The sequence below is a fragment of the Carcharhinus amblyrhynchos genome, chromosome 29, assembly GCF_965287045.1.
Source record: "Carcharhinus amblyrhynchos chromosome 29, sCarAmb.v2.hapA, whole genome shotgun sequence".
NCBI lineage: Eukaryota > Metazoa > Chordata > Chondrichthyes > Carcharhiniformes > Carcharhinidae > Carcharhinus > Carcharhinus amblyrhynchos.
The window spans coordinates 24,019,313-24,042,444 of NC_137352.1; the positions used below are offsets into that span (position 1 = coordinate 24,019,313).

Genomic DNA, 23,132 nt, shown 5'->3' on the forward strand with positions numbered 1-23,132 from the left:
GCATCTAATTTGCTAAGACGCCATCCATTCCAGCCATTCAACTTATACAAGTGGAAATTGTTCTATACTTTCTTCAACACACCACTCAGTAGCTTCTCTTTAAATGATTTTCATTAAGTTAGAGGACTAACTTGAAAAGCTTATAGTAAAATTTGCAATATCAATGTACATTGGTGAGACAAACACATTGTTGCTTTTGCTATGTGTTTTGTGAACTTCAAAGTGTGGATTAGAAAGGAAATTATTTTGACACCCGAACAAGTAGATTAGATTATCATAGATTCCTTACAATACAGAAAGCCATTCGGCCCATTGAGCCTGCATTAATAACAATCCCGCAGAGGCCCCATCCCCGAAATCCACATTTACCCTGCATACCCCCAACACTAAAGGTCAATTTAGTATGGCCAATCAACCCAACCTGCGCATCTTTGGAGGGTGGGAGGAAACCAAAGCACCCAGAGGAAACCGACACAGACACAGGGAGAATGTGCAAACTCCCTATAAGCCCACCTGAAACTGGGCCTTAGGCCTCATTTAAACTTGACCAGTAATCTGCAGGTCTCTGCTGCTTATTTGCAGGCAGTGAAATGGATGTCAATATTGGGCTGTTGATAGAAGCAACACAGAGAGATCAGTGGCAGATGAGAGAGCTACAACATTTGATTCAACTTATGTAACAATATGCAAATTTAGCAAATATATTATTAAAAATCTTGAGCTGGGAACATACTTCCTGCCATCAAAACTTCCTTCCTGTTGTCATGATTTTTTGGTTATTCTTTCATGCTAACATATACTCTAAGTGCTCTTTACTACATTTCCTATTTAACTTCATTAAATGCTTACCACAGGTTCAGACCACTTGACGGATCTCTGCAGTGATTTTCTTAAGTTAAGTTTCTGATGATCTTTTACATATATTTATGTATTAAGAATATCAATCAACTACAATTTATTAGTGCATATAAAGATGTTAAAGTAATCCATACAGCACGATGGCATAGTGGTTAGCACTGCTACCTCACAGCGCCAGGGGTCCCAAATTCAATCCCAGCTTGGGTCACTGTCTGTACGGAGTCTGCACGTTGTCCCCATGTCTTTGTGGGTTTCCTTAGAGTGCTCTGATTTCCTCCCACAGTCTGAAAGACATGCTGATTAGGTGCATTGGCCATGCTAAATTCTCCCTCTGTGTACCTGAACAGGTATCAGAGTGTGGTAACTGGGGGATTTTCACAGTAACTTCATTGCAGTGTCAATGTAAGCCTACTTCTAACACTAATAAGCTGATTTATCTTCTTGCAGCAAACTTAGTGAGCAGACACTGAACGTGGGAGCAAAATAACATTACTGGGGAATAGGGTAAATTGGATAGTGCTTTCAAAGACCGGCTAAATGGTCTCTTCTATGCTGTATCATTCCTTGAATCTAATAACTTGGCAAACAAAGGATTTTATGCATTTTATGCATAATACAACTCTTACTTTCTGTAACAACAACATGTCTTGTGTTACAATCACACTTTCACTGTCAGACTTCCTTGATTAACACAAACTTACAACATTAAATTAATAATCAATCCTAATCGGGGAGATGCAGGCCAAGTGGTCTCATCACTACACTATTAATCCAGAAACTCAGCTTGGTGACAAAGGTTTGAATCTCCCCCCACAGCAGATAATTGAATTTCATTTCAATTAAAAAAAAGTCGAATTGAAAAATTACCGAAGACCATAAAAACATTGTCAGAAAAACCATCAGGTTCACGAATGACCTTCAGGGAAGGAAATCTGCCGTCCATAGTCTGGACAACATGTGACTCCAGACCCACAGCAATATGGCTGAGTTTCAACCACCCTCTGAAATCACCTAGCAAGCTACTCAAGGGATGTGTAATAAACACTAGCCAACCAGCGATGCCCATATCCCATGAATGATTAATGAAGAAAATGAATAACCTGTAATTATTTTAAATGCAAGTCTTCCTTTATAAATAAAAGAACAAAGAAAGTAAGTGCAATCAGATAACTTAAAATGCTTTTTGGAACAACAAAATTTCTAAATTAAGATATCAAAGAAGTTTTTTAAAAAGACATGTTGCATAATAACATGATTACATATATCCATTATGTGCCTTTTTCCACTTTTAAGATTTTAAGTCAACAGTGTCAAAGACTAATGTCTGACTGAATAATTTCTCCCAGAAGAATTAATGAATGTTACTAAGCACATTGTAAGCAAGGACATTTATAACATTTTTTTCAACAGATTTTAGCACATTTCTTATCAGTTACTGAAAAAGGGATCTCTCCCCATCCCTGTAACAACTTGTTATTTTCTTTGTTCAAACAAAAAACAAAAGATTATGACCATATGATGATGAGGGGCATGCTCAGAGTGGATAGTTAGAAACTTTTTCCCAGGAAGAGTCAATTACTGGGGAGGGGCAAGTTTTTTCACACAGAACCTGGTGGGTGCCTGGAATTCGCTGCCGGGGGAGGTCGTGGAAGCAGATATGATAGTGACTTTTAAGGGATGTCTTGACAAATATATGAATAGGATGGGAATAGAAGGATATGGTCCTGGAAAGGGAGGTGGTTCTGGTTCAGTCGGGCAGCATGGTCAGTGCAGTTTTGGAGGGCCAAAGGGCTTGTTTGTGTGCTGTAATTTTCTTTGTTCTTTGTTCCAAAACAAATTTGAAGTTGAATTTTCAGTCTTATATGAACTTCTCAATTTCTACTTTGCTTCCAGTTCGATTAATCGCACCAGCAGTTTATTTTATCAAGACTGTTTTTATCGTTCAATGGGAGAGTTGCAGGATTTTGGTTTGTTTTTAAAAGTGATTTGAACCTTATTCGGACATGAAGCTGAATGAGTGAATGGCTCACTGATTGGCAATGTCCTCCTTCCCTTCTGCAGGGTAGCCCCAACTTCACTTAAAACCATTTCCTCCTAAGACAAGGGGCAAAATATTTTGGGGTCAATTCTTTTGGCATAAACAATGAAATTTTGAATATTTTGGAGAATCATGCTTACTGAAGAGTTGATAATAAAGACAGACACAATGTACTTAGTGCTTAACAGTAAGAGGTGGTACATTTCATCGTGGGACGAGGTTGTGTGAATCAAAATTCAGTCGCAAACAAATTTGAGGAGGGACCTGACTGGTGCAAACACCTTGAGGTTGTCTGATTGGAGCTAAGCACAGATCTGAATGCCCTTGTCCCTCTTCCCCCAGTACTGCCACGTCAATGCCCACCCACCCCATCAAGGATTTTTCTCTTCATATGAACTTTCTCCCAAATCCCAGAGCCACCACAATGCCTTGGGTGACTGTCTGTGTGGAGTTTGCACATTCTCCCCATGTCTGAGTGGGTTCCCTTCAGATGCTCCAGTTTCCTTCCACAATCCAAATATTGTGCAGGTTAGATGGATTGGCTATGCTAAATCACCCCTTAGTGTACCAAAATGTGTAGATTAGGGGTTTTAATGGGGAAAGTATGTGGGGGTTATGGGGATAGGGCCTGAGTGTTGGTGCAGACTCAAGGGACCAAATGGCGTCCTTCTGCACTGCAGGGATTCTCATGATTCTATGATCAAGGGGCTGCTGTCAGTGTTCCCAGATGCAGGAACGCACTCTCAAAGTCTCCTATACTCCCAGATTTGGCATGCTGTCTAATCCCAGATCCTCTCTTCACCTTATCATAAGGCATCCACGGCTTTTGTAAGCTTGGAAAACTGGATTTTTTGTCCACATACACACTCAAGAAATTTCATATTATGTTATCAAATTGCTGCAAATAATAAGTTGGCACTGCAGCATATCAACTAATTCCATCCTCACCTCCTTAAGCATTTGCCCATTTTCAATCATTATTTTACATAAAATCTGACATTTTTCATTGTTAGTTGCCTGCTCCAGGGTTCTGCAGATGTGCAAAAGAGACACTTTGACTTACAACGCTCTTCTATTTACAAGATCATGTAAATAGATCTTGCGATCTATAAATTGTTGCACTGTGGTAGCTTACAGAATCTATTCTATTTTCACAATATAAGTGGTTTTCACAGTCATCCTGAGGTTCCTACACATAATAATCTGTATAAACATTTCCATTCAATTTTTTTTTCAGTTATGGATAGCATTCATCAACATTTTTTCTTAAACAAATGTGCAATTTTCTAAGTTGAAGCAGTGAAATGATAAAAAAAATTATCTATCTTTGGTTACATGCTGAGAATTCGACTGCTGAAGAAGCTTCTTATATTAACATTTCTCATGGTTCTGTGGATGGCCCAGTAGTAAGTATATCAGGCACTGCAATTCTGAACCACATAGAAGAAACTGTTCAGGGTTTGACCCTTGGTCTGTACTGAGTTAGCTAAACTCAGTTCTGATGGCAGTAATGCACTTGTCCTCTTGGCCCTCAGTATACACGAACAAGGGCAGCTAAAGTTGTTGCCGTCGGGATCTCCAACTGTAAAATCCACGGGTGATGACTGGGAACAGAGAGCAGTTGACTGCAGTGCTTCCCTAGGCTTCTGAGGGACTGAATTTGGGACCTTCTTTGTGAAATATAAATGTAAGAGCTTATGCCGCACATAACAAAGGTTCAATTTGTGGAGATTCACCCGGAGCTGCAAGTACAAATGGCATTACTGCTGCCTCGTCTCTGCACTTAGCAGGGGAAGGACAGTCAAGGTGGCTCATCACGGCCAGAGTATGGGGAAATATGTTTCAAACTGTTTGACCCATTATGAATTTCCAGCAGCTTAAAAAAAATGATCAGGAAACACTATGAAGTGAGATACAACTCTTGCAATGCAATTCTAGTTCATTCAGTCACAGTCCTTCACTTTGCAAATGTTTGGCAGGTGACTTTGTTTTAAATGAAGAGTGGTGAGCAGTTTTATTCATAATGCTGCAAATTTGGCAGGAAGTTCATCTCTGTTGCACAGTCAAGCAGGCCTTAAATCCTGATATGAAATCCGAATTGTAGAATATTCAGAGTTATCAACGACTTGTCTGTGAGGAGATGAACCATGGATGTATTTGAAGTCTTTCCCAGTACTTTTCTCTCTTATATCAGATGTGTGCTGCAAGTATAAAAAAGAAAAGAATTTTTCAAAAATCATCTGATAAACGTGGAATAAAACTATAAAGTGTCGGAAACACTCTGCAGATACCGTGGGCGGCACAGTAGCACAATGGTGGGTGGCACAGTAGCACAGTGGTTAGCACTGGTGCTTCACAACGCCAGGGACCTAGATTCGATTCCTGGCTTGGGTCACTGTCTGTGTGGAGTTTGCACATTCTCCTCATGTCTGCGTGGGTTTCCTCCAGGTGCTCCAGTTTCCTCCCACAGTACAAAGATGTGCGGGTTAGGTTGATTGGCCATGCTAAAATTACCCCTTAGTGTCCTCAGATGCATAGGTTAGAGGGATTAGTGGGTAAAATATGTAGGGATATGGGGGTGGATTGTGGTCAGTGCAGACTCGATGGGCCGAATGGCCTCTTTCTGTACTGCAGGGTTTCTATGAGATCAAGTGGGATCTGTACAGAGAGGAAGGCGAGGGATTAATGCTTCAGGGTTTATGACCCTTTTTCAGAATCAAAGAGTCATACAATCTGAAATGTTAACCAGAATTTCCTCTCCACAGAGACTACCAGATTAACTGAATGTTTCTAGCATCTGCTGGACAAAGATGGGACCACATTGTATTCCTATTCCCACCTGATTAAAATGTTTTGCTGTGTGTTTCCCTACAGCAACCATCCAACTTATAGCCCGGATGAGGTCCACAGCATTCTCAGAGGCTGAAAAGAATTTTAAAAATCCTTCTCCTACTCCCAGTTTGCAGGTACCTGATCAGCCCTGGAAACTTACAAAACTTTCTAGCCTTTGCATAATCAAAGGAGGAAGGAGCAGATGTTGCACAAATGAGTTGTATGAACAAGTTAATTTTCAACAAAAGGTAATGAATGGAGATGGAGGCATTCACTTAAGCTTTTGAACTTGCTGAAAAGGAGAAATACGTTGTTGAAGCTTCTTTTCTTGCGCTCAGCAGGACAGATGCAAGAATACCAAATTTCAAAAGTAAGAACAATTTGTGCTACATGAGAAAAGGGCTGTTGATTGGATGGCCATTTGGCTCTGATTGGAAAAGTCTTGATAGATAATGTCTAGATTGGGGTGGGGGAGAGGAAAGGGGGCAAGGAGGTTCTCACTGATGCTAAACACGCTAGGTCTCTCCCCTGCAACTCTCAGTCAGAATAGGGGAACATATGCCTAGAACAAGAACTAAGATCTCACATGAGCAGAACGTTAGACAAATAGTGTGCTCTTTGTGCTAAATAGATGCACTTTGAACACCACATTTAAAAACTGCTTTAATTCCTCCCGGGCCCTGAATTTAGTTTCCAGTTTCAGATCTGTAACTGTGAAGAGACACCAAGATTTGCATTTGGATTTTAAAGTCCAAGATCAGCACTGTATTCATACTGAATGAAATGGAACACTACAGCAGTACTCTTCCACTGCATGATAACAGATAATATCAGAGCGATACACTGTCTACTGATAGGTCATGGACAAATCCATGTGTTCTCCCTAATGCTACAAAAAGAAAAGAAATTAGATATAGCTCTTGGGGCTAAAGGGATCAAAGAATATGGGGCGGGGTGGGGAAGGTGGAATCAGGATATTGAATTTGATGATCAGCCACGATCATAATGAATGGCAGAGCAGGCTCGAAGGACTGGATGGCCTACTCCTGCATCCATTTTCTATGTTTCCAAGACAATTTCCTGTATTATCAGAATCTCTTTCTGATTACATCACTTTGCCTCACTCCAGACCTATGGTGACACGGTGGCACAGTGGTTAGCGCTGCTCCTTCACAGCACCAGGGACCTGGGTTCAATTCCGACCTTGGTTGACTGTGTAGATTTTGCACATTCTCCTAGTGTCTGTGTGGGTTTCCTCGGGGTGCTCCAGTTTCCTCCCACAGTCAGGAACAGATGCTGGTTAGATGCATTGGCCATGCTAAATTCTCCCTTAGTGCGCTGAACAGGAGTGTGGCGACTAGCAGACTTCATTGCAGTGTTAATGTAAGCCTACTTGTGATACTAATAAATAAACTTTAAGAATTTATTAAGGGATATTGCTGGCCAATGAATCCATTCTGCCCTCAAAAAACAATATTTGAAGAGAAAGGACTTTTATTCAGCAAAAAAAAGTGACAACGCTTCATTTTCCCTCAGAGGGCGTTGACTCATAATTGACCCCATGCTGGACAATGGACATCAGGTACATGAAAGATAAATGACAGAGAAAGTTGGACTTGAATTGTATTAATACCTTGGGCCATTGATTGTGGCATTGTTGATTCGGATCATGAATGACAATATCTGCATAGGACACTTCTTCATCTTCCTCTTCATTAACATAATCTGCTTTTGGGGATAAAAAACTGCATGAAACATTCATCATAGCATTAAAATAGGGAAGAATTTTAAGTTGAATCTTAACTTACCTGTCTCATGTTTTGGATTCCGTTGTAGATTATCTCTTCTGACTAATGCATATACTGTATCTGTAAATTGAAATATACGAACATTAAAGTGAATAAACCCCAAACCTGATTCACTAATCGATTTAAGTGAACAGAGGTGGGAAGAGAATCATGTGGAGGATGGCACAGAACCATTGTGTTTAATGGCCTCCTTTGGTTCTGTACGTTCCATGTAAAATATACCTTTCCCCAATTCTTCTTTATCCACCCATTTTAAAAACTCATTTGTGTCATTGATAATTTCTCAGATGTTAAGAAGTGTGATAGATAGGTATTGGTTAGATGTATTGGCTGTGCTAAATTTTCCCTCAGCGTACGTGAACGGGCACTGGAGTGTGGCAACTAGGGGATTTTCACAGTGTTAATGTAAACCTATTTGTGACTAAATAAACAAACTTAAGAAACTTCCCATTTATCTGCCTTTTTTACTTGGTTAGCTCCATTGGCTGGATGGCTGGTTTGTGATGTGGAGTGACAATAACAAAAGCGCATACCAGCTGAGGTTGTTCGTGAAGACGTACCTCTCAACCTTGCCCCTCGCCTGAGGTGTGGTAACCGTCAGGTTAAATGATCATCATGCTATGGTCATCTAAGACTATGGTGGCATGGTAGCACAGTGGTTAGCACTGCTGCTTCACAGCTCCAGGGACCTGGGTTTGATTCCCGGCTTGGGTCACTGTCTGTGTGGAGTTTGCACATTCTCCTCGTGTCTGTGTGGGTTTCCTCTGGGAGCTCCGGTTTCCTCCAATAGTCCAAAGATATGCAGGTTAGGTTGATTGGCCATTCTAAAATTCCCCTTAGTGTCCTGAGATGTGTAGGTTAGAGGAATTAGCGGGCTAATATGTAGGGATATGGAGGTAGGGTCTGGGTGGGATAGTAGTTGGTGCAGACTCGATGGGCCAGATGGCCTCTTTCTGCACTGTAGAGTTCCATGGTGGACTTTACCACTTCAGCTGTTTACAAGGAACTAGGTAGAAGCAGTATAAGCTGATTAATTATCAACTTGCTCTGCCTTTTAGCTACACATTAGCTCTCCTTTGATCAATACATCCTCCAGTGGGCTCTTAGAAATGAAATTTGAGCAATAAAGGTGGTAATGCAGCCAACCTGCTGCATAGTGAATCATGCAGTACATAGCAATCGAAACCTTGGACCGTTGCTGTCTTCAAGGATTGATTGTTAATAACTCACACCAACAACAACAACTACAGTTTGGATTTATTTGGTGCCTTTAAGCGAATCAAACAGGGGTCCCAGGCTGACACTACCAAGGTGTCTTACATAAGTATTCTTATTTCCCAGTTTTACTGTTTTCTCCCTCTGGACACAAAACCAGAAGGGGTTTGAAAGAATCTCTTCTTCCTTCAATCTGTCTTCAGTGATTTACAAGTTGAACAATTTGATCTCCACTGAGATTATCAGTGGGTCTTAGTTTCAGATCATCTGCCCATTGGCAATCCCTGATTGGGTCATTCAGTGTTACGGTCAGATATAATAGCCTCTCTCTTGATGGTGCAAATCTGCTGCAATCCCGCTATACACGTTAAACTGAGCCATGGATGGATAGATGAATTCATTCCAAAAGGAAAGAATAATAGTCTAATGTGAGCTGTGGTTCCAGAAATAGGAATTCACTTTGTGGTTATTCTTAACCTTCACCTTGATTCTTGCAGATTACCTCTGCAGTACAGTGGTTAGTCCCGCTGCCTCATAGTGCCAGGAACTGGGTTCGATTCCTGGCTTGGATCACTGTCTGTGTGGAGTTCGCACATTGTCTGCGTGGGATTCTTCCGGGTTTCTCCCACAGTCCAAAAATGTGTGGGATAGGTTGATGGGCCAGGCTAAATTGCCCCTTAGTGTCAGGGGATTAGCGGGGTAAATATGTGTGGTTATGGGAAAGAGCATACATGGGATCCTCTGTCAAAGTGTTGGTGCAGGCTTGAAAAACCGAATGGCCTCCTTCTGCTTTGTAGGGATTTGATTAAATAGATTTTCAGGTGGAAGTTTCACACCTGAGTCTGTACATTGAGTTCAGAGTAATCATCTAGGATTGTAAATGCAGAGCTCACATTTCTAGCAGTGGTCACTGGTAATACACACTGAGGATTCATTTTCTCTGCTACAGTAAAGCTGATGCACGTTGTGGTTTCCCCTGTGCAGCCCAGCTGAAAACTGCAAATTCATCAAACCTGGGACTTTCCTGTCACAATACCAGCAAAAGCTCCAAGCTTTAAAGCACTGACCACAGTCAGTAACTAGAAACGAAATGAATAATAGCTCAGGGACACTTAGTACGGCTGCCTCGCTGTCAGTGTACAATCACACTTTAACCACAAATGGTATAGAGGAATGAATGTAGCTCTGTCTCCAGTATCAGTGACGTATTCAACACTGCTGAATCTCCTTGTCCATGTGGTTTGCCACAATACCTGGGAGTCTAACTTCCTGATTTTCCGTACAAAGCATCAATTGCCAAGTTTAATTAGTTTAATGGGCGGAAATCAAAAAAGCAAGTGGCTGCAATATTTCTGGCAATGACTTCTTGGAGTACAAATCAAGTATGTGGGACTGAAAGAAAACCAGCCATTATGATGCACAGTTTAATGTTCTTTTCATGCTTGTCATGGGATGTTGGCATTTAACCAGTATAAAGTGTCAAATATTTTATTAAGTGTAGCAAGTACAATTCAACAATGATGCAACAAAACAAAATGGGAACAACTGTTTATTCATTAGGGTATGGAAGTGGTCACTGAGGACATATTAGAAACTTTTTTGGTTGGGAGTCCCAGTAATGGTGGGAGTTGTCGCAGGCAAGACTGGAACATTTGGAGAGTGGCCAAATGTTCATTGGCTTTGGCTGGGTATTTCCAGTCCTGCTGACTCTTTGGTTTGGTGGAAGAGGAACAGTCCACAATCTTGCACTAAGCCAAAGAGCAGGGCTGACAATTACAGACCAGTGAAGTTTGAATGTAGGAGGTAACCGTGCCTCTGAATCAGATGCTCCAGCTTCGAGTCCCACCCTAGGACTGCGGCACAGTGGCATAGTGGTTAGCACTGCTGCTCTCATAGCGCCAGGGATCCGGGTTCAGTCCTGGTTTTAGGTCATTTACTGTGTGGAGTTTGCACATTCTCCGCACATCTGTGTGGATTTCCTCCAGGTGCTCTGTTTTCCTCCCACGGTCTAAAGATGTGCAAGGTTAGGTTGATTGGCCATGGTCAATGTGTGGGGTTACAGGAAAGGCCTGGATAGGATACTCTGTTAGAGTGTCTGTGCAGACGTGATGGGTTGAATGGCATCCTTCTGCACTGTAGGGATTCTATGATGATTCTATGATTCTATGGCTTAAGGTGCATTCATAATACAGCCAAACAGGTTAAGTGTCAACTTGCAAATCCTTCAGCGTGGCTGGCAGTAAGAGCAGGAGAGACTCCTGGCCAGCCATTCTTGATGTGAAGTCGCACCCCTCAAGCTCCAAGCCTGTGCAACAGACTAGTGGCCTGTTTCAGGAACTGCTAGCTCTGGAAGTAGATAGAAGTCTACCTTAGTGTACCAATACATGTGGGAAGAGAATTGGAATTAGAATGGAATGGAATTTTCTGTGGAATGCCACAATGAGCTGTGATGACATTTGGAAGAAGAGTCATAACTTAAAAGGGAACCTTAAGTTATGACAAGTTTAATATGCTTTGCGGACAGGTGAAGAAATTAAACAAGGCAATTACTAAATGATAATGCAATTGTGTTACATCTGCCAAATTGGACATTTGCCAAGTTGGCAAAGAAAATATGACGCTAAAATTAATTTATATGGTTCAAATTCCCCCATATGAATTCCAATTATTCTTAAAGGTCAAAATTAGGAGATATAATTGCAACAGATTAAGTTTTCAACACCATTTCAAGAAAATTATCCTTACTTTTTAGTTCCTCATAGTTGATGTAGATGCTGTGGTGGAAAAATGGACAGATACACAAGCCAGCTTGCTCACTTCTGTCAATTGGGACATGTAAACAGTTACTGAGATCCATTAGAGCAGCTGGTGGTGTCATTCTTTCTGTCATACTCAACCACTTTGTGTTTAATTATGTGGGTCTGTTTATTATTGATGCTCACTGTGCTTAATTAATTAAGCCTGGTGTGGACTCAAGTGAATAGTAAGCAAAATGTGGAAATTACTGGAGGTTCATTCCTTTTACTGGATACATGTGTCACTGGACTCCGAAAGACATGCTGATTAGGTGCATTGGCCATGCTAAATTCTCCCTCAGTGTACCCGGACAGTGGCAATTAGGGGATTTTCACAGTAACATCACGCAGTGTTAATGTAAATGACACTGATAAATAAACTAAAAAAAAATTTGATTGCACAGATATGCATCCTTACAATATTTAGTATATAAATATGCACCTACCAAAATTACTGTTGCAAGTTGCATTCCTGTCCATGATTTCTTGACTGGAACAGATTGAAATAAAATAAAATTAATGTTATGTTTTATTCACCTATGGTTCAGTAACATTGGGTATAAGGATCTAGACAAAACACTCAGCAACTTTCAATGTTTGAATGTAGCCTACATAATGGTGTATCACGGCTTTAAGAGCTTTCAGATGGTGAGTGCTTCCAATTATCTAACCCACTGTTGTAATGACTTGAGTGGACCATATTGCAAATGAAAGAAACAATGTTTTCACCTGCATCCATACTACTTTTTCACTTAGAGTAGATCAGAGCACAATCATTCCCTTTTTTTTGAAATATGTATTTAAATGTGTAGCATTTCATCATGACCATGTAACTCCATTTCTGGTTTGATGAGTGCTGCCCTACCAAATTCATTTGAAAACAAAATCTCATCTCAGTCCTTGGGAGCATAAACACACACTATTTGCTGAAGTGGTGTGTGTAATACATTGAATAGATCAGCACCATTAAAACACAAAGTTCTCAGTGAACCTTTTCAACAGTACTGAAAAAAAAAGTCAACCCTACAGGTCAACCCACTCGCAGATAACAAAAGAGCAATGTTAGCCCAAGGAAAGATTACTGCTCCTACCAGAATCAGGTTGTATTTATAATTTCTCAATTGGTAGGCGTATATAACAATATAGTGAAGGTCTTGGTGGCACAGTGCAAAGGGTCACTGCCTTGGAGCCAGCAACATAGAAAATAGAAGCGGGATCAGGCCGTTCATCAAGCTTTTGAACCTGTTCCGCCATTCATTATTGATCAAGAAATACTATACCCTGATCCAGCCTTCCTCCTATATCCCTTGATCCCTGTGGCCCCAAGAACTATATCTAATCTAAAGCACTGGGTTCATCACCACTCCAGGACTTGGTGGCCATGGAGGGCTCATAACACGATTGAGTAGCCAGTCGCAAAGAGTGGGAGAGATTTCTGGTCAGACATGTGATGGAAAGAAATTGGAGATTCTGCCACCACCATCCATAGTTCCAGGCTACAACGTACATTATAGAAGTTTCTCTAACTACAGCAATTCTGATTCCTTCAGAGTTCAGTTGGTTGGATAGCCAGTGTGGATCAGATTAGTGCCAACCGCATGGGGCTTGATCCCTGTTCTGGCTGGATGGAATCAAGACCTGCCTCCTTGCTCTGCTTAAGGCCCACCATAAGTAGAGAACTGGAGATGAAGAAGATCAAAGATCCAGATACGTCAGTTTGTGGCAAATGATCTGTTGCATGACCTTCTCAAGGGACATCATGGATGAACAACAAATGCTAATCTTTTTCAGTGATGTTCACATCTCATGAAATAATTTAAAAGAGGTATTTATATGCATTTTTGATTAATGAAAGAAAACAAAGAAACTATTTGCTATGTAAAGATTGTGGCATAGTACACAATATTTCCAACAATGGAATAGTGCACAGCAGAAGGCACGGGTTTGATGTTCAGTGATCCTTTGGGGACATAAAGGCCCAGCTCATGGTTTCTTCTGTATAGTGGCTGGGAAATTCCATTCAAAGCCTCCAAATTACTAAATGCGGCAATATGTGGATAACACAGTCTTCTCTGATGCACAATCTCCATTTGCTCCACTCCATTCAAAACAGAGAGACCGCACTAGTTGTACGCACTTCCTTTACACCACAAAAAGCAACACCACCCATCTGAAACCCTCAGACTCGGTTCTCTGTCGGCCAGCCATGCCTTGAGGGCAATGAGGATGTTGCCCAACATGTTAGCAGCATTTTAATTGCAAGCTGCAAGAAGACGTAACCCAGCACTGCGGTGAAAGACCACAAACATGCAAGAGAAGGACCTGTTAGTGTGTGCCAGTCAAAGCCAGTGCCATCTGACTTCTTCCCACGACGACAACTTTATCCCTCAATCTGGATGGCCATAAAACATTAGACAAGGGTCGTGGGTGGAGAGGGGGACTGGTGGTGTTGAGATGGCGGCACAGGCTCGTTGGGCCGAAGGGCCTGTTTCCCAGGCTGTTTTTGTTCTTTCTTTGTATTTACCCGCCCCTCCACCCCCATCTCTAGGGTTCTGCATAAGGCTACAGCCTCAACCACCTCCCCTCTCCCCAAACCTCCTCCACACCAAGCTCCTCTCCCCAGAAATCCCGAACAGTATTTCAGAGATAACGTGGGAGAGGTAAATGTGTTCCTTTTCTGACAACCCCAACCACCACAAAGCTGGCAAAGTAGCTCAAATCCATTGGCAAACAATATTTAATAAGCTCAGAGACCCTCCTTCCAATGCCACTAATGAAGCATCTAAGTTCTGAGATTTCATGTGGGTACCCCTGCTATCTCTTCATGTTTTTGACAGAAATGCAATGGTTCCCTTCATAATGTAAATCACCATGTGCAGGCACTTGCCCGGGAGTTGTGGCCATCTCCAGTGGGAATAATGGGAGGAGAAGAGAATGTGACAAAGGTTCAATCCTCTGATCTTTAAGCATGGCATGCTGTTATACAAATCTATTTAGCCTTGATGTTCTCATTCCTAAAACATTATCGATTGTATGTGGCCTTGTCAAATGTACAGCCATGCAACATGACTAGGATTAGACTGGGCACATTTCCAGTTTTGGCTCCTGCTCTTTGGGTTCTAATGCAAGGAAGATGCACACAGGCCTGGAAAAATCGTTGTGAAAGAGCTACTGATCAACTTCAGGATGACTTGCAAAATGAGAGAATTGATGAAATATGGATAATAGGAGCAGGAGGAGCCCTTCAAGCCTGCTCCGCCATTCATTACAATCATTGTTGATCATCCAATTCAATATCCTAATCCTGCTTTCTCCCCATAGCGTTTGATCCCATTCACCCCAACTGCTATATCCAGCTGCCTCTTGAATACATTCAATGTTTTGGCATCAACTGCTTCCTCTGGTAATGAATTCCACAGGCTCACCACTCTTTGGGTGAAGAAATGTCTCCTCATCTCCATCCTAAATGGTCAATGCTAGTGAAGGTGCAGCAAAAATGTGAAGATATTTCTAACAATAATTATGGCAATGGAGTCTTATGACAAGAGGCATAGTAAAGAAAGATAGACTTCTGTAGAATACTGCACCTTTCTGATGCTCCCAATCTTTTTTAATTTTCAAGCTACGTGACATGGCACCGTTCAGTTTCACCCTTACACTGAGGATGCAGGTGACCATTGGTGTAATTCTTAAATATGACAACAGGAAACTGTGACTGAGTGAGAGTTAACTACAACTTCACCAGCTAACTGCAGACATTTTGAACTGTTTGAAGAAGCTCTTTTTTTAAAAATACACATAAAGACTCTGACCAACAGTGAATTCCAGCAGTTACTTGATGGCTGATATTGTAAAATTCACCACTTCTCTAGCAAATCTCTTTGAATTATATTGCGAACCTGTTACACGAAACTTCATACCTGAAAGGATGTCAATGTCCACTTTAAACAGTGACTCCTGAAGGGTGGACACTAATAACGCAAAATAACAAACTTTTAATCCACTATAGTTTTCTGAAGACAATGAGATTCGCTACCCAGCCAGTTACACTCCACAAGACACTCAAACCCCCCTGCGGAGGATGGAATAACCCCATCTCCAGCTAACTTGCATCCCAAAAATGTCAATAAGTTTCTGAAATGAAAGATCAAAAAACTTGGAATTATAACAATAAGGAATGGAAAGCATGTTAATCAAATTCCCTTTCAGGAATATATAGAAATAAGTTTAAAATTGGCTTTGGCAGTCAGAGAAAGGGAAAGGAGATGGGGAACAGAAGCTATACTACCATCTGAAAAGACTGTGGACAAGGATAATAGGATCTTTCTCCCTTTCTCTCCTTCGCTTTCTCTGGAAGCAAAAAGGTGCATATGCAACAGAGTGCAGACCTGAACCAAACCAACTCCATGGCTGGAACTTTAATGCCAGTATCAGAGTTGGGGTGGGCGAGGCTCACAGAATGGAATTCTCTGTTGGCCTCGGATGGGGTTTTACGAACCTTGCCTGAGTGAGATCATAAAGTCACAGCCCATAATTCTATTGGTGACAACTAAACTTCCTTGGCTGCAATGTTCCACAATCTATGCTTCATGGACAAGCAAAGGAATTATTTGTACGTTATTTTAATTTTTACTTTGACTCTTAATTTTCTTACTTCTGGTGTGTGTGTGTGTGTGTGTGTGTGTGTGTGTGTGTGTGTGTGTGTGTGTGTGTGTGTGTGTGTGTGTGTGTGTGTGTGTGTGTGTGAGAGAGAGATACCTTTTATTACTTCTCTTGGATTTTATTAACAAATAGATTTATACTTTCTTTGACTCAAGGAATCTGGTTTGATTGGCTCTTTGTTGAAAAGGAAACACATTTGGAGAAAGCTATCAATGGTGGAAAATAATTTTTAAAACCTTTGTTGTGACCAACTGAGGGGAGAGTGAATACCAAGGCTCCAGCTCACTCCTCCTCACCCACCTGTATCAGAGCTTAAAAGGTTACCACAGTTTGAGTTAAGATGCCTCGCTTGTCCCATAGAATCCCTACAGTGCAGAAGGAGGCCATTTAGCCCATCAAATCTGCACCGACCACAATCCCACTCCTTGTAACCCCATTTATCTACCCTTATAAATCCCCTGATACTATAGGAGCAATTTAGCGTGGCCAATCAACCTCACCTGCACATCCTTGGAGTGTGGGAGGAAACTGAAGCACCTGGAGGAAATGGAGAGATGCAGACAGGGGGAGAACGTGCAAACTCCACACAGGCAGTCACCCGAGATCTGAATTGAACCTGGGTCCGTGATCCTGTGAGGCAGCAGTGCTAACCACTGTGCCACCGTGCCGTCCAACCAACCAACACAACATCTTGAAAATAAAGACATTGCTAAAAATAAAATAGAAATCATGGCTGGAAATGCTGATTATCGGAATCCATTCCCACCGGATTGATGTGGTACCCTGGTGAATCACATAATAGTCATAGAGCAACTCGCTGTTACATTCATCAAGGTAGGCGTATAGGGAGGTGGAAAAGCAAGACAGCCAAACCACAAGTTACATAAAGCCAAGATTTAGCAGTGGTAATGAGTAACCATTTCTTTATCACTGAGCAAAGGGCTGTATTTTTAGACAACCCACCGGTACTTGCAAGCGCATTTGTTATTGTAACTGGTAATGTATCAACTAGTGTCATCTGCAGGACCATAAATACACTTAATTTCAGTTAGAAAATATGGTCAGACATTCATTTACTGTGGCTTTCTCAATTATCCTTTGTCAAATTAGGCCACTAAATGTCACAGGATTAACACATAATACTTTAATCATTTAAATGTAGCGCCCTCATCTCAGTCAAATCTATAACAAGAATTAAATTCATTCGTGAATTCCGTTAAGGGTTACAGGGTTAGGTACAATTCTTTAGTTCTGCATTTTAATTTTCACAATAAGAAATGCACACAGCAACTCTAAAATTTTGCTTCATGAATCATAGAATGGTTTCAGCATAAAAGGGGAACATTTGGCCCATTCTTTCCATGCTAGTTCTCTGTAACAGGAGCTCAGTTTATTCCACTCCTCTGTCTTTTCCCAATACCCTTGTAATTCTTTTCTATTCAGATAAATTTTCTAATTCCCTTTTGAAAGCCACAGCTGAATCAAACTCCACCACACTCAAATAGTGTGTTCCAGACGTTAAACACTCACTGCATAAATAAACTTTTCTACAAGCCACCACTGCTTTTATCAAATACCTGAAATCAGTGTTGTCTAGTTCTCGGCCTTTCCAAAGGGAACGGCTTCCCCCCTACCTATTCTGTTCAGTCGCCTCATGCTTATGAAAACCTCTATCAAATCTCCTCTTAATCTTCACTCCTGTAAAGAGATCAGCTCCAACTTCATTAAGCTATCCTCATAACTGAAGGAGGCAATTCTCCCCTCATCTGCTCAGAAAGGACAGCAGGACTAGAGGGCACAGCCTCAAGATAAGAGGGGGGGGCAGTTTAGAACAGAGTTGAGGAGGAACTTCTTCACTCAAAGGGTGGTGAATCTCAGGAATTCTCTGCCCGTTGAAGTGGTTGAGGCTACCTCACTAAATATATTTAAGACGCGGGTGGATAGGTTTTTGGTAGGCAAGGGGATTAAGGGTTATGGGGAGAAAGCAGGAAAGTGGAACTGAGCCACTTCAGATCAGCCATTCTCTTGTTGAATGGCGGGGCAGGCTCGAAGGGCTAGATGGCCTACTCCTGCTCCTGTTTCTTACGTTCTTATCCCACTCCAGGAGATTTCAGTGAGGCCGGATTAGCGCAATCCACGCTGGGCATCCGGCCCTGAGCATGCCTCCCGGCGCCAGAGTCCTGGCACCGTTGACTCCACGTGAAAATAGGCACGGAGCTGCATGGTGTATTCAAGATGTCACTTTAATATAATTTAAATATCATTAGAGGGCCCCAGGACTGAATTTTCCTAGCTTGCTGGCCTCTCCCCGCCCCACCAGGAGTATTTGACTCCAGCAGGGTTTACAGCAGCTCCCTACTAACGGGAAGCTGGTGGTCCGAGGTGGTTGAGGCTGGACTGTGAGGGGGTAAGAGCCAGCGTTGCAGGGGTAGCCAGCAATAAGGAGGCTGGTAGACAGGGGCCACTGCACGTGCACCGATCTCAGTGCTGACAGAACAGCGCACGAGCAGTGACTCGTTCAGCACTATGTTGCCAGCCTCCCAGGTGGGAATAGGCTCTGCCCATTCATTTCAAGCTGTGATTCACACTGGTGCACTCTGCAGTGCACAGAGTGTGGGAGATTCTTCTCTGAACTCCCACTGAAAAAAAGTGTGAATTACTCCAGTTTTCACACAGATTTGACACTGACTTTTGTTGGGAGAATCATCCCCCTCCCAGGTCTTTCATTCCCAGAACGATTCCCGTAAATCTTTCCTCTGAATTGTTTTCACATTCTTCCTAAATGTCCAAAATTGAACTAAATACCCTAGTTGAGGCTCAGCCAGTGTTTTATAAAGATTCATCGTTGCTTTATACTCATTTCCTTGAATTATAAAATCCAGGATTCCACATGCCTGGTTGGAAAACCACATGAACTTCGTTCATCACATTTGCAACAGGACGGCATGGTGGGCACAATGGTTAGCACTGTTACCTCACAGTGCCAGGGATCCAGGTTTGATTCCTGGCTTGGGTCATTGCCTGTGTGGAGTTTGCACCTTCTCCCCATGTCTGGGTTTCCTCCGGGTGTTCCAGTTTCCCTCACTGTCTGAAAGATGTGATGATTAGCTGCATTGGCCGTGCTAAATCGTCCCTAAGTGTACCTGAACAGCCACCAGTGTATTGGCAACTAGGGGATTTTAACAGTAACTTCATTGTAGTGTTAATGTAAGCCTACTTGTGACTAATAAATTAACTTAATTTATCTATAGTCTTGCTGTCCTGATCTCAACAGAAGTCTATGTCACATTTAAGAGATTATATTTTTAGCAAAGACTCTCATATAATGCAAAACAAGACCTCCCTGTCCATTATATCTGTGTTAGCTATTTGCTAGAGCAAGCCTAAGTGAGTCACAGTGCAATGATTTCTCTATTCTTCACTCTGTATCTTTCTCTATCTTCATCCTCGTTCCCTTTAAAACGGCAGCGTGGGCTTGTTGGGCCGAATGGCCTGTTTCCTGTGCTGTGTTGTTCTTTGTTCTTTAGAAGTGCAATTCTATCTGTCTCAACCATTCCTTGCAACAAAATAGTCCAAGTTTCAATAAACTCCTGCTTATACATATAGTTAATCTCACTGCACAAATATTTCAAATTGATGATCCCCTTTCTTTCATTTTTCCCCTTTAGAGAAAAGTCTTTCATTATTTGCCATTAAACACCCTTCATATTTTTAATAACCTCCACTTAGGCACCTCTTTGCATTCTCTGCTCCAGTGAAACTAGTTTCCAATATCTGACATAATCCATTAGTTTTTTGCCGTGTGTAGAAATACACCAGGCATTTAAATACTGGGCCGTAGATGCCTTTGAACTTCTCTGAGCCCTTGTGTTCAAAGCCACGGTCTGTCAGATTAAAATGTACTGCTGAGTCTAAGGCATCATTCCGTTCTACTATGTAGAACATTAAAGAAAGTGCTCATGTTAAGAGTTACTTGCAGTAGAGGCTCATTAAAAGTATCTATTGATGTGCCAAATAGTGACCTTGGCTCAACATTATTGGATCTAACCACAACTCTATCCAAATTGATGAGTGTTCGGTGAGATTAAAATCACCTCCATATGTCGCCAAATTAAATTCCCTTCCAAAAATAATGTGCCAAAAGGTTTGAGCTTCCAAATTATTTTTTTTAAAAAGAAGATTAAAAATCAAGGTTAGAAAGAAAGCACAAATCGCAGGAGAGTTGGGAGAGGGAACTATTCTTTAAAATATATTTCATTTGAAAGGACAGAGAATAGAAAAGCTATTTCAAGAGCAACTTAATACATTCACCTTACTATCACTTAGAGGGTGATACTTTTTTATTTAAGTATTGAGCACTTGATGGGCCCTTATTAATTGCATTAAGAAAAACACTGCAATTGCATTTTCTTGTATGTTGAGCACCAAATGTACATTAGTGGCAGTTGTTGGCTTCAGATATTAATTTTATTCAACAGAGAGAGACTTGAAGAAGAAATATGGTTCCAAATGTGGTGCCTTATTCAGGTCTCTGTTGTTCTCATTGAATTCCAATTGTTTTACACCAGTTTGTATATTCTGGGAAATGCTACTGAGTTTCCCAAGAAATTTTGATGTATCTCGTCAAGACAAAGAAGCATATCATGCCAGTCAGGAAATGTTATGTTATGTTATCTTATGTTCTTATGTTCTTATGTTCTTAAATACCATACGCTGTGATCAATACATTTGGTGAGCTGAATGATAGAACCGTGAGATAGGCCAGCAGAATTTCAGACTCTTGAAATTACCACTTTCAATGCAGCTGGTGTTTACAGGGATAGGATAGGAAATAATTGAATCTAATTAAAAATATATACATATTATTTAAAACACACCAACATAACATTCTGTTGTGTTAAAAGTATTATTCAGCAAGAAAGTGCTACAGTAAAGATTAACGACCAAATGTAATAATGATTCTTACCTTACTTCAACAGATACATTAACAGGATCTGGAAAAGAAATAAAACGTATTTTCAAATTGAATGTTTGCTGATAACCCTCAACTTCTGAATCTGTGGGAGGCAGGGTGGACATTTAATTTATGATGGACAGCCCATGGTTGGCACTGCTGTATTTCTGGTTCAATTTCCAGTTTGGGTGTCTGTCTGTGTGGAGTTTGCACATTCTCTCCCGTGTCTGCATGGGTTTCCTCCATGTGCTCTGGGTGCCCCCCTATAATCCAAAGATGTGCGGGTTAGGTGGATTGGCCATGCTAAATTGCCCCTCAGAGTCCCAAGATGGATTAGCTATAGTAAATGTGTAGGGTTACAGGAATAGGCAGGAGAGAGGGCCTGGGTAAGATACTCTATCAGAGAGTCAGTGCAGACTTGATGGGCTGAATGGCCTCTTCTGCAGGGATTTTATGATTCTATGAGTGTTCTCAGTTACAATTCCAGGATGGTCCTGGCCTCGTTATCAGCAGTGTTGATCCTTTAGAAAATATGCTTCATTAGTTATTCGAGTTGGCTCAACACGTAACATCCAATTTTTTCCAAAAAAGTTCCACATATAAAGAAAAACATAAATTAAAACTCATCTCAATTAAACATTGCTGATGTCAAATTGTGCTAACATTACAGTGACCTGGAACCTCAAGTTACAATCTATCTTCAGTAATGATACTCTTTAATGAAACGTGTCTACCTGTTTGGAACACATTGTTCCCCCAACAATAAATTCAAATTTATTTAAGATCCTTAGCTGTGGAAACATAATCTTAAGGAAATTCCTCAGGTGATCATCAGAGATGTTAAAGTGTTTAAAAGGGCTGCCCTTCCAACAAACATCAATTCCTGGGGACACAGGAAAAAGGACTAGTATTTATACAGTGCTTTTCACAACCATTGAATGCTTCAACGTGCTTTGAAGCCAATTAAACACCTTTGAATACTTAGTCACTGTTTAATGCAGAAAACATGACAGCTAATTATGCAAAGTAAGCTCCCATAAACAGCAAAGCGCTGATAACCGAAAATAATTTTTTCTGATGTTGATCAAGAAGTAGAAATGGTGAGGACAATGGGACAGCTCCTCTGCTATTCTTCATAATAATGCTATGGGATCATTTACATCCACTGGAAGAGACAGATGGGCCCTCAGTTTAATGTTTCATCTGAAACGTGGCGCCTCCAACAGTGCTGCACTCCCTCAGTACTGTGACTTGATGTCTGTGCTAAAGTCATGAAGTGCAACCATTAGCTCTTCCAATCACAGATCAATGTAATGTGTGAAGGTTTCACCATAGCCATCTCCAAAAACAAGCTTACTTAACCATTACAGTGAATTAATTGATAAAAATGATGCAAATGATCCTAATGTTATGGTTCAATGGTTGGAAGTCATGAAGCAATGGGTACTGTACATATAACAATTTCAACTAAGCATCTTTCTGCATATGAGCTATCATTAACAAAGGCCATCAATGTAACTGCATGCTTTAGAAATCTAGTGAGTCCTATTTGAACTAGAATTCTGAAAGTAATATCTTCGGCCATAAAAGATCTTAAAATAGGCACAAGGATACCCAAACCCCTCTGACTGTCAGCATTAAAAATATTCATTTTTTTTTTAAATCATTTTTCTGTAACTTGAAGGCCTGTTAAAGGATCCTCCAACAGTGAGGGTCTCGTCCTATGATGTCCCAGGCATTTAAAAATGTGACAGTGCTGCAAAGACATATGATGAGATACTAATAGCAAAGTTAGGGTGGCACAGTGGTTAGCAGTGTCGCCTCACAGCACCAGGGGTCCGGGTTCCTGGCTTGGGTCACTGTCTGTGCAGGGTTTGTACATTCTCCACGTGTATGTGTGGGTTTCCTCTGGGTGGGCCAGCCATGCTAAATTGCCCCTTAGTGTCAGGGGGACTAGCCAGGGTATTTGC

At 41.3% G+C, this 23,132-nt stretch overlaps 1 protein-coding gene across 1 annotated transcript in view; it reads right to left on the bottom strand.

Annotated features, from left to right (window-relative positions):
* Positions 1–4,795: 4,795 nt before the first annotated feature.
* Positions 4,796–23,132, bottom strand: part of LOC145359918 (sialic acid-binding Ig-like lectin 12) — a 57,772-nt gene continuing 39,435 nt past the window's right edge. The window contains exons 6-10 of the mRNA XM_080214783.1: positions 21,175–21,202; positions 11,993–12,036; positions 7,537–7,596; positions 7,362–7,453; positions 4,796–5,097 (exon numbers count right to left, since the gene is read on the bottom strand). Coding sequence (XP_080070909.1) covers positions 4,960–5,097; positions 7,362–7,453; positions 7,537–7,596; positions 11,993–12,036; positions 21,175–21,202 — 362 coding nt within the window. The 3' untranslated portion in view covers positions 4,796–4,959. The remainder of the gene's footprint in view (positions 5,098–7,361; positions 7,454–7,536; positions 7,597–11,992; positions 12,037–21,174; positions 21,203–23,132) is intronic.